Here is a 12334-nt window from a genome sequence, read left to right as displayed (position 1 = left end):
CATACTACGTTCATGGTGTGATGTTCTTACTTATCATTCTCCACACTGTTTTCTTCCTAGGTTCAGAAGAGAATGCTACTCTTTTCAGAGAATTTGAGAACGTGTTTGTGTGTGCTGTCACGTGAAAGGGGTTTCCTGTAGCCTATCATGTGATTGGGGCGTTCGCGTTGGGCTTCAAATGTCATTACGTAGACAAGCCGAGCGCTACAAATCCCCGGCTGAACAATACAAAAAGTATCCAATGATTTTGATACTAATAACTTACATTTACATTACATTTTCGTCATTTAGCAGAAACTTGATGAATGGAGAGCAGTAACAGTCTCAGGTGAGTAATGTTCTGCAATTGAATAGACCGAATTAATAGTAACCGAAGATAACTATTTGTTAGATGTGTGCATGTTGTCTAAACTGCTGTCAACAAAGTACTGTAGGCAACCTGGTGATGTACACGTTGACAACCTGTTCACAATGGTCCCCATTCATAACATTTACATTGACATTTTAGTCATTTAGCAGTACCTAATGTAATCTACATTTACCGTTGTATAAGGTATTGACAAATATTTGAGGCTATTCTATGTTTAGCTATAACAACTTTATAACAAATACTTTCTTGAATTCATTGATTAGGCCTACATATATATTTTTAATGAGGTTAAATTCGTTTAAACCCTTATGTACAGGGTTAAAAAGAGTATTCCTACTGTCATATATATTTAGACCTTTCTAAAAAGATGGCATATGCATGACATGTACTTTTTGCCTTGCTATAGCTATGTAGCTACTATACGCTACATATATACATATATACTATACTATACTCCCGAGTATAGTATAGTATATATGTTCGAATCCAGGCTCTGTCGTACCCGGCCACGACCGGGAGACCCATGAGGAGTCGCACAATTGGCCCAGCGTCCTCCAGGGTAGGGGAGGGAATGGCCTCAGTTGGTAGAGTATGGCGTTTGCAACGCCACGTATTTCTTTCTCTCAGTCAGTCTGCTGCATGACCAATTCATCCTATAGGTCGGTGCTGTGTAGGCCCTATAGGCACAGTGACAGTCATTACTAGTGATGCGCGGGTTGACTCATAACCGTGGGGCGTGCGGGTTTAGGGTCTTTAAATAGGATATTGTGTGGATGAAGGGCAGGTGGGTGGTTGGCGGGTTGAATAAAGAGAAAACAATAAGTAAAAAAATCCCTAAAAGTGATAATTATTGTGCAATTTATACCTATAGGTTACATTGAGGTTTAGTGCATAAGCCTAAACTTTAAGGCCTAAACTGTACACGCGCCAAATAGCCTACACGCCAATCACCAAATGGTTTTGGGAAGTGCCAGAAAATTAACTAATGTCGAACCACGGAGGTTATATATATATATTTTATACCTACAAAAATTCCTAATCAAATAGCTAACTTATCCTTGGTATGACCATCTTAAAACAATTCCATATGTAAGCTTAGTAGTAGTCTCGCATTACCGTACCTCCAAAATCACGTCACTGTCAAGCCTCCCTTTTTGTATTGCAAAAACGGCATTCTAGTTTTGCAACATTGCAGAAAATTGAAGAAAATCTGGAGGAAAAACGTACTCTGTTTTGTCAGAAATGTGCTCTATACACAAAATCGACATACTGTACATCACACAGGAGGCTGCTGAGGGGAGGATGGCTCATAATAATGGCCGGAATGGAGCAAATGGAATGGCATCAAACACATGGAAACCATGTGTTTGATGTATTTGATACCATTCCACCAAGTCTTTTCCATGATCCTGTTCTCCCCAATTAAGGTGCCACCAACCTCCTGTGGTACATCAACATATTTTGATTGGGTTTTAATCTGCGAATTCCTGGCCATCCTCACCATAGACTGTAAAAATAATCGTCATGCACTGTTGCACCTACGACACTAATCTAGTGAGCACTATTGGAGCGCTGCCAAAGCAAGGCATTTGATTGGTTTGACGTGTAGTGAGGCGTCACTGATTTACACCGGGTCTCCACCCCTATTTAGCTATTTTTATGAACTTCCCTAGGCTTACCCGTATTAGGGAAGCCTGGTTCTCAACGAGGCTAGCTTAGTTGAAATCCAGCCCAGGTCCTTAGACTCTAGGGGGATACAATACGCATTTCTTTAGTAAAAAGACAGGTGCTACTGATAATACTGCCATCGTCGTTGAGGCAAATGCGCAGACTGGTCTCTGCCTGGGGCCTCCAAATCACTAAGTCCGCCCCTGTCGACAGTCACAAGACAGGAACTTCAAATAGGCTCCCCAACAACAACTGCTCCCTGGGCGCCGATGACGTGGATGTCGATTAAGGGAGTCCCCCGCACCGCTCTGATTCAGAGGGTTTTGGATTAATTTTTTTATCTTTTCATTTAGCAGACACTCTTATCCAGAGCAACTTACAGTTAATGAGTGCATACATTTTCATACTGGCCCCCCGTGGGAAACGAACCCACAACCCTGGCGTTGCAAGCGCCAAGCTCTACCAACTGAGCTACAGGGGACTATGCAGAATAAATGCAGAAGACACATTTCGGTTGAGTAACAGGTCAAGGGAACTGTAGCCTACTGTTTAGATGCACTAAATGTAGGCTAAATGTGGACTCAGGAACAGAGGTGGAGAAATATGATTTATTTCTTTAAGCATCTTGAGAGAACTGCGAATGCGCTGTTAGATACCATCTGTAGAGGTGCTATCTTTATCAGCATCATAAAATCTGATAGTATTTCAACCACATAAAATATGCATCCAAGCCGAACTGAAATCTTATCAGAAACATGTTGGGTAATTTTCACAGCTTTCTATTTCCCTACAACCGGTCAAACTGATGTCATTTGGAAATTTTGCACTGAAAATCTTTTATCGAGATATTGCATTTTTTTCTCCGGCCCCTAAACAGCTCTCCTTCCTCGAAATAAGCAGAGATGACAGAGAAAACTTTACCGATGTCAACTAGATTGAAGCATTCATTCTATCGATTTATGACATTCTGTTGAGCAAGGGTTTATTTAGTCTCCTAGGGCAACATATAATGACAGAAGAGAAGCTGCATGTATCCAATTATAGATAAGTTGAGTAACAAATAGCCTACCAAAATGTAGAAAATTATAAGCAGAAACATATCTAAATCAGGCACAAAACAAATCCTGCACCCTCTGTTAAAAAATGGTTACGCTGTAGCCTGCATGCGCATTTCCTATATTTGCGGGTTAGGGTCTCAGATTTTCACTTTAACACATAGTCAGGCGGTTGCAGATGGGTTATTAGCAATTGCGGGCACCACTAGTATGTATGTCTTTATGGGTACAGCCTAACATCCTCGTTGCTATTTCATCTCCAGCAAGTGGAACTCCAATATTTGCACAGTCAATAATTTTGTAAATTGTTATGGCAAAACTCCCGCACCCAACTGTTGCCTTTGACACAGAAAGGCACACACTGGAGAGCTTTTAGGTTGTGAAAGGTACATTATAACTTATGTTATAACGTTCATGTTACTGTGCAATGTAATGCAACTAAACCTACAGCAGTAACCCTCAAAGTATAGTAGGGTAACAATGAATACTAAGAATACTTGTTACACTGTACTGTACTTACAGAGTAATTACTCAAGTAACTTGTTCCATTTTCTGGATATGACATGTCAAGAGTATATTGAGAACACTGGTAAGTAAATGTGTTGTCAATAACCCTGTGATGCCAAACATATTGTCCCTTTCTGTTTTCTCTGTAGTTATTGATTATTGGAGTCAGATGATTATATCTGTCAAGCTTGGTGACATGATGTCGAAGACTGATTTAAGAATGATTGATCACTTTAACGTGCTAACACATTGACTCTGTGGGTGTTGTTGCTTTCATGATAAATATATTTGATTTTGATAAAGAATGCACTTCTGAATCATATCGTCAGGTAGCCTAGCGGTGGGCGGCCGATAGCCTAGCGGTTAGAGCAGGGTTCCCCAACTGAATCATATCGTCACGTGGCCTAGCGGTGGGCAGCCGATAGCCTAGCGGTTAGAGCAGGGTTCCCCAACTGAAATATATCATCAGGTAGCCTAGCGGTGGGCGGCCGATAGCCTAGCGGTTAGAGCAGGGTTCCCCAACTGAATCATATCGTCACGTGGCCTAGCGGTGGGCAGCCGATAGCCTAGCGGTTAGAGCAGGGTTCCCCAACTGAATCATATCGTCAGGTAGCCTAGCAGTTGGCGGCCGATAGCCTAGCGGTTAGAGCAGGGTTCCCCAACTGAATCATATCGCCAAGTAGCCTAGCGATGGGCGGCCGATAGCCTAGTGGTTAGAGAGCAGGGTTCCCCAACTGAATCATGTCGTCACGTAGCCTAGCGTTGGCGGCCGATAGCCTAGCGGTTAGAGCAGGTTTCCCCAACTGAAATATATCATCAGGTAGCCTAGCGGTGGGAGGCCGTTAGCCTAGTGGTTGGAGCCTGGTTCCCCAACTGAATCATATCGTCAGGTAACCTAGCGGTGGGCTGATAGCCTATCGGTTAGAGCAGGGTTCCCCAACTGAATCATATCGTCAGGTAGCCTAGTGGTTGGCGGCCAATAGCCTAGCGGTTAGAGCAGGGTTCCCGAACTGAATCATATCGTCAAGTAGCCTAGCGGTGGGCGGCTGATAGCCTAGCGGTTAGAGCAGGGTTCCCCAACTGAATCATATCATCAGGTAGCCTAGCGGTGGGCGGCCGATAGCCTAGCGGTTAGAGCAGGGTTCCCCAACTGAATCATATCATCAGGTAGCCTAGCGGTGGGTGGCCGATAGCCTAGCGGTTAGAGCAGGGTTCCCCAACTGGCGGGCTGGTTGTTTTATTTGGCCCCCCAAGTTTTCTGATTTGTTTTCTGATTTGTAATTATGTTCGGGAGACTCTCACAAACACGATGGTGTTCTCCGTTTTGCTCTACGACCCGTAAGTGTCACGGACTCATCTGAAGCTCACCCACACAAATGAATGGAAGTATGGAGGTAGTTTTGTGCCAACATAATTAGGGGTTAAATATGTATCCAAAAAAACTAAACTATTTCCTGAGCTTTCTTATATCTCTTATTTGCCATTTATGAATGTGTTATTCAATGCGTTTCTATGGGCTTAAGTAGTACAGGCCCCCATTACTATAATTTTTACAGTATATACCTAAAGGTTTCCTAGAATCCATGGTATTACCACCTTAAAACAATTCCATATCTTAGCCCCCCCCCACCACGACTGAGACTTTTAGAGGTTATTAACTGCCTTTTTTCTGTGTAAAGTGAACAGAAGGGGGTCCTGCTATGATGGCTCAAGAGTACTGCTGTGCCTCGGCAGATGAGGGAGCAGAGAACGGCCCACATGTCCCCTTAGTGTTGGAGAGAAGGGAGAAGGAGAAGGACAATTGGAGGACAGCCGTTTCACACCAACTGAAAAAGCAGTGCACATGCAGCTCAGAGCGAGCCAAGGCCCAGGTTCTAGGGTTCATCCCCATCCTAAAATGGCTGCCACGCTACCAGCTCAAAGACTGGATCCTGGGTGATGTCATGTCAGGGTTGATAGTGGGCATCCTGCTGGTGCCCCAGTCCATAGCCTATTCTCTGCTGGCAGGCCAGGACCCTATCTACGGCCTCTATACCTCCTTCTTCTCCAGCATCATCTACACCCTGCTGGGCACCTCACGCCATATCTCTGTGGGCATCTTCGGGGTGCTGTGCCTGCTGGTGGGCCAGGTGGTGGACAGGGAGCTGGCGCTGGCAGGGTACATCACAGAGAGTAGCAGTAGCAACGCTACCCTGGGTCTGGGCATGGGGAACAGCACCGGAGGGCCGGTCTGTGATAGGAGCTGCTATGCCATCATGGTGGGGGCCACAGTCACCTTTACAGCAGGGGTCTACCAGGTAAATGTGTGTAAAGGGGGAATGTTGTAACGTCTCACGTGATTCAAATCAATGACAAACAGAATTAATTCATGTTATAACAAGTTGATTGTCATTGGTCCTGACTAGTATGACTTTTAGTGTTTTCCTATTTTTTCTAAAGCCATTACTCCCTCTCTGTTTTCACTCTGTGGTTGTAGGTGTTGATGGGCCTCCTGCAGGTGGGCTTTGTATCCGTGTACCTGTCAGACTCCCTCCTGAGCGGCTTCGCCACGGGGGCCTCTCTCACCATCCTTACCTCCCAGGTCAAGTACCTCCTGGGACTGCAGCTGCCCCGCGCCCAGGGCTGGGGCACCCTCATCAAGACCTGGGTCAGCCTCTTCCAGAACCTGGGCCAGACCAACCTCTGTGACCTGGTCACCAGCCTAGTGTGCCTGGCAGTACTGGTCCCCACCAAGGAGCTCAACAACCGCTTCAAAGCCAAGCTCAAAGCCCCCATCCCCTTTGAGCTGTTCGTTGTCATCGCTGCCACTCTGGCCTCCCACTTCGGCCACTTGGAGGAGGAGTATGGCTCGAAGGTGGCCGGCACCATCCCCACGGGCTTCCTGCCCCCCCAGCTCCCGTCCTGGTCTCTGATCCCCAACGTAGCGGTAGATGCCTTCTCTATAGCCATCGTGGGCTTTGCCATCACCGTCTCCCTGTCTGAGATGTTTGCCAAGAAGCACGGCTATGTGGTGGATCCCAACCAGGAGATGTACGCCATAGGCTTCTGTAACATCCTGCCCTCCTTCTTTTGCTGTTTCACCACCAGCGCTGCCCTGACCAAGACCCTGGTGAAGGAGTCTACAGGCTGCCAGACTCAGCTGTCTGGCCTGGTCACGGCCCTGGTGCTGCTGCTGGTGCTGCTGGTCATCTCCCCTCTCTTCTACTCCCTGCAGAGGTTAGACCATGCTATTCTGTGTGTAACATTTAGCTTTACTATACATGTTCATCTCATGAGATCATAACATCCACTACACATAGTTTGCTCATATTGAAAATGTTTGCCAGATAATGATGTTCCACCTGATTTGGTGATTACTTTATTGACTTGCTGTGTTTCCATGTCGTCTCCAGGTGTGTGCTAGCAGTGATCATCTTGGTGAACCTCCGGGGAGCTTTGCTTAAGTTCACAGACGTCCCACGGATGTGGCGCGTGAACCGCTTGGACACCGCCATCTGGCTGGTGACCATGGCAACCTCAGCTTTGATAAACACAGAGCTAGGCCTGCTGGTTGGGGTGATGGTCTCAGCATTCTGTGTGTTGGGGCGCACTCAGAGAGCCCAGGCCTTAGGGCTGGGCCGGGCCGGCCAACGGGAGCTTTATGAGGACCTGGCCTCCTACAAGGGCCTGCAGACCCAGCCTGGGGTGGCCATCTTCCGCTACGAGGCGCCCATCTACTACGCCAACCAGAGCCTGTTCAAGAAGGCCCTGTACCGCCACCTGGGCCTGGACCCCGTCAAGGAGAAGGCCCGGCGCAGGAAGCTGGAGAAACAGAGGAGAAAGCAAGAAGAAGCAGCCATGACGACAGGAGGGGAGGGCGGGACTAAGGGTAAAGAGAAAGAGTTGACTACCACCACCAAAGTCTTCCTACCAAATCAAGTCAACTTCCACTCTGTGGTGATAGACTGCAGCCCGGTGCTGTTCCTGGACACAGCAGGGGTCAATGCGATGAAGGAGGTGTGTAAGGATTATAAGGAGTTGGGGGTACAGGTGTTCCTGGCCCAGTGTAATACCTCAGTACTGGAGTCACTGGACAGAGGTGGCTACTACCCAGAGAAGGGTATGGGAGAGAAGGAAAGAGTGTTTTTCACCATCAGTGATGCCGTCCTCTACGCACAGAGCCTCTCATCTCAGAATGGAGAGTGTGACACATCCTGTTAACAAGAGCTTTAACGATTGTAAATCTACAGAAACATATCTTTATACACAACATAGACAAATATACAATATCTATCTCAAACAACAGCAATCACAACCAATATTGTTATTGTGCCTTACAGGAACATATGTAAATGTCTCCAAAAAGATGTGCTTTTTTATAGACACTTATTGCAGGATTACAGATACTTTGAACTGAAAGTTGAATGTCATGTTTACAGTATAGCTATGTAATCTTCATCTTTGATCTTGTCAGACTGTGAACCAAAATGAACTTTCTGTTACAATCTCATCTAAGACAGAATGTGTTGTCATGCATTGTCAAGTTTTAGGAGGCTTATTTTAAAGCAATGTTCGGAGATGGATTTGGTCCTCTGGCTGTGGCACCATGATTTAGCACCCAATTTTTTCCCTCCATGTTTGTTTCTTGTGCAAACAGTGCGAATGTTACTGTTGTTGACACTTTCGATCCTTTGTTACCACAGCAAAAGTAGAGCTGGCGTCAACAAGATTAATGGTTATAGTGTAAGAGGGTGTTATCTATTTTGAATGCGGAATGAGATTGTGTCAGTTATAAATTATACATGATCGTTTTTCAGCTGCAACTTGTAGTGAAGTAGTGATTGATATTGTGTTGTCTTAGCTTTCTGGAATGTAAGAAGTTTATTCACAGTAGAAAAAAAAAAAAAAATTGTAGAAAAACACCTCTATTGACCAATTACAGCCTTCCAGACTGCTGCTCAGGGACACTCCCAGAATCCTTCACTCCAGCCAGTTTAGGCCATGCCAGAAGTTTTCAGTAACTGAGAAAGTTTCAGTTTATCAGTCCAAACGCAAAGTTTTATTAACATTTTTAATCAAACAGCCTTTGTGCTTTCAGGGGTTTTGATACCTTAATGCTGTATGTTTCATTTTTATTTGGTATTTATGTTCTTATGGTTGTTTAGCCATAGCAGTATATATTTATGTCTGCATTTGACTAAAGTTATACTAGAGTCAGTAATCAGTGCTGTGAAAGAGTGTTACCATCTGCTTTAGTTTATTGTAGTTGTAAAACTGTTATATTTGCATGTAGAATATAGAGACAATCAATGTTGAGGTCATACGAGATCATCTGAAGGGAAATATCTATTACTGGAAATTGTAAATGTATTCTTGTACTTTCAAGTGCCTCTGAAATTAAATCATATAATGTTTTATGAAGTGCCTTTCTGAATGACCCTATATTTATATACTCTGTAAGTAAATGTATTTACTTAAACCAGTCTCTGTTGTTTTTTTCTGATTGTGAGGTAGGCCTGATATGCTCCTTTCCTCCTTCAACATTTTGATGCAAGTCATTTTTGCATTACTGTTCAACACTACTCTGACTTAGGTTAGGATAGTTGATTTAGATTTTTAAAAACAATCTAGAAAGATAAATAAAGAAAAAATGCCATGCTCATATACCACCACAATTCAAGAATTGCCACTTTACTAACATGAACAACTGCTCTAATAAACAATGTCTTATTGCCTTTAATAAACAAGGATACTGCTTTGTGAACGCTTTAGTTCATGTTAACTACAACATAATTGAAAAGTGTTACCAAAATGGATAATCAAAAGTTAAACTAACTTAGTTTGCTCACTGCCATTTGTAAAATGTCACCCTAAATGTATTTTCTGTTGTGTCCACAGTGAGTTAGGTGTACGTGCAGACAGGCGGTTATATCACCTTTCCGTGTGTCTATGATCCAATTTTTTTCGCTGAAATGGGTCCCTTTCTATGTGTATGAATTATGGCAGTTATAAAACTTTTAAAACATTGACTTAAGGTGTGCTTTAATAAAAAAATAAACAACAACACTATATCCAACACACTCGGTTATTTCCAAGATGTGCTATATCTAGCCCAAAGGCCGGTGTCATTTAATTTGACCGTCCAAAAGGAATCTACGAATCTGGCTATACACTCGTAACCCCTTTGGACTGGTTCGTATGTTAAACATTCTTCATTCAGGCTGCAAAGGCATCAGTTTCCCCCTTAACTAAATTTAATGGCGGGAAAGAACGGGGAAAATATGCGTACTTTCTTTATGAAACACTATTTTACACCACCATGCTATGGTGGCTAATGAAGGCTACTTCCTGACATTGCGTACAGTATTCAGACCAAGGTAAACAACAGACTGCTGCAACCTGATTGACTGAACGCCATATGCAATATCAGGAAGTAGCATTAGCCACTTTATTATGGTGGTGGAAAATGGTATTTCATAAAGAAAGTACGCAGTGGTCTAAGGCACTGCATTGCAGTGCTAGCTGTGCCACTAGAGATCCTGGTTCGAATCCAGGCTCTGTCGTAGCCGGCCGCGACCAGGAGACCCATGGGGCGGCGCACAATTGGCCCAGCGTCGTCCAGGGTAGGGGAGGGAATGGCCGGCAGGGATGTAGCTCAGTTGGTAGAGCATGGTGTTTGCAACGCCAGGGTTGTGGGTTCGATTCCCATGGGGGGGCCAGTATAAAAAAATAAAAAAAAGTATGCACATTACTAACTGTAAGTCGCTCTGGATAAGAGCGTCTGCTAAATGACTAAAATGTAAATGTATTCCATCTGCCGGCCTTTGGGCTACACTAGCTAGATGTCTGCTAAGTCATCAAGTTAGGTTTCTCTAAATATTTTTTCCACACTTACGAACGTAATCAGAACCTTATCTTATTCATTTAGGTTAACCCCTGGTTTAGTAAGCCAGATGCTGTGATAGACTGCTACGGCCCGTGTACACTAGGGGGAGGCAGCGCACAGTGAAACACAACTTCCTATTCATTTTCAATGGAAGGAAAGGGATGAGTGAGAAGCGGAATGGGCGGGGGACCGTTGGGCGGTGCAAAGTGGCGTAGGAGGCGGTGGAAAAGTTCAGCATGTCCCTTTATGCAAATTTCTGCAAATCACCAGTGGTGAACGCTGTACGATGATCAATCATATCGAGTGGTTCCCAAAAGTTCCATGACGAATTTGACCCGCTGCAACTCAATGCTTGAGACTTGCTTCAACAGAGATTGCTGACTAGGATGGAAGCAAATGTAAGTAACTATAACGTCATAAGGAATCATGCAATTAAAAAAAAATATGTTTTACAATTTAGAGGAATGTTAGTTAATGATTATGCATATTATTTTGTCATGAAGTTAATTTACGAAAATCGCTATTTAGCAAGCTACCTGACTAGTTTACATTAGCCAGCCAGCTATATTTAGCTAGCTTTATGGGCGTTTTGACATGAGAATGAAATTGTAATTCGTGTTGTTTAATGTTTTAGGGACTCCTGAGAAAAACCAGCAAACCAGGTTGTCATCTTGTGAAACAGTGGATGTGAAGAATCTAGCTAACGCATTTACTGCAAATTGAATGTACAATTTTGTAAGCTTGCCTTGCTGATATTTGCCATGCTATGCAGCTGAAGTAATGTACAGTGGCTTGCGAAAGTATTCACCCCCCTAGGCATTTTTCCTATTTTGTTGCCTTACAACCTGGAATTAAAATGGATTTTTGGGGTGTTTTTATCATTTGATTTACACAACATGCCTACCACTTTGAAGATACAAAATATTTTTTCTTGTTAAACAAAACAGAACTTGAGCGTGCATAACTATTCACCTCCCCAAAGTCAATACTTTGTAGAGCCACCTTTTGCAGCAATTACACCTGCTAGTCTCTTGGGGTATGTCTCTATAAGCTTGGCACATCTAGCCATTGGGATTTTTGCCCATTCTTCAAGGCAAAACTGCTCCAGCTCCTTCAAGTTGGATGGGTTCCGCTGGTGTACAGCAATCTTTGTCATACCACAGATTCTCAATTTGATTGGGGTCTGGGCTTTGACTACGTCATTCCAAGACATTTAAATGTTTCCCCTTAAACCACTCAAGTGTTTATTTAGCAGTATGCTTAGGATCATTGTCCTGCTGGAAGGTGAACCTCCGTCCCAGTCTCAAATCTCTGGAAGACTGAAACAGGTTTCCCTCAAGAATTTCCCTGTATTTAGCGCCATCCATCATTCCTTCAATTCTGACCAGTTTCCCAGTCCCTGCCGATGAAAAAACCGATGGTGTTCTCGGGGTGATGAGAGGTGTTGGGTTTGCGCCAGATATAGCATTTTCCTTGAGGGCCAAAAAGCTCAATTTGAGTCTCATCTGACCGGAGTTCCTTCTTCCATATGTTTGGGGAGTCTCCCACATGCCTTTTGGCGAACACCAAATGTATTTGCTTATTTTTTTCTTTAAGCAATGGCTTTTTCTGGCCACTCTTCCGTAAAGCCCAGCTCTGTGGAGCGTACGGCTTAAAGTGGTCCTATGGACAGATACTCCAATCTCCGCTGTGGAGCTTTGCAGCTACTTCAGGGTTATCTTTGGTCTTTTTGTTGCCTCTCTGATTAATGCCCTCCTTGCCTGGTCCGTGAGTTTTGGTGGGCGGCCCTCTCTTGGCAGGTTTGTTGTGGTGCCATATTCATTCCATTTTTCTATAATGGATTTAATGGTGCTCTGTGGGATGTTCAAA

The 12334-nt window shown here is 44.1% G+C and overlaps 1 protein-coding gene across 1 annotated transcript; it reads left to right on the top strand.

The window, feature by feature from the left end:
• The first annotated feature begins 203 nt into the window (after positions 1 to 203).
• LOC123482777 (sulfate transporter-like) lies at positions 204 to 9030 on the top strand. Its single transcript, XM_045211620.1, has 4 exons — positions 204 to 328; positions 5280 to 5897; positions 6077 to 6816; positions 6993 to 9030. Exons 2-4 carry the CDS (start codon positions 5301 to 5303, stop codon positions 7798 to 7800), a joined length of 2145 nt encoding a protein of 714 aa, XP_045067555.1. The 5' UTR covers positions 204 to 328; positions 5280 to 5300; the 3' UTR covers positions 7801 to 9030.
• Positions 9031 to 12334: the final 3304 nt, after the last annotated feature.

Source organism: Coregonus clupeaformis, chromosome 37 (assembly GCF_020615455.1).
Source record: "Coregonus clupeaformis isolate EN_2021a chromosome 37, ASM2061545v1, whole genome shotgun sequence".
NCBI lineage: Eukaryota > Metazoa > Chordata > Actinopteri > Salmoniformes > Salmonidae > Coregonus > Coregonus clupeaformis.
The sequence above is the reverse complement of the archived record's forward strand: the minus strand, read 5'-3'. Positions and strand labels throughout refer to the sequence as shown.

Coding starts and splice junctions, on each gene's coding strand:
- LOC123482777 (XM_045211620.1), top strand. CDS start 5,301: ATGATGGCTCAAGAGTACTGCTGTGCCTCGGCAGATGAGGGAGCAGAG. Junction 5,898..6,076: donor TTACAGCAGGGGTCTACCAG/GTAAATGTGTGT, acceptor CTGTGGTTGTAG/GTGTTGATGGGCCTCCTGCA. Junction 6,817..6,992: donor CTCTTCTACTCCCTGCAGAG/GTTAGACCATGC, acceptor TGTCGTCTCCAG/GTGTGTGCTAGCAGTGATCA.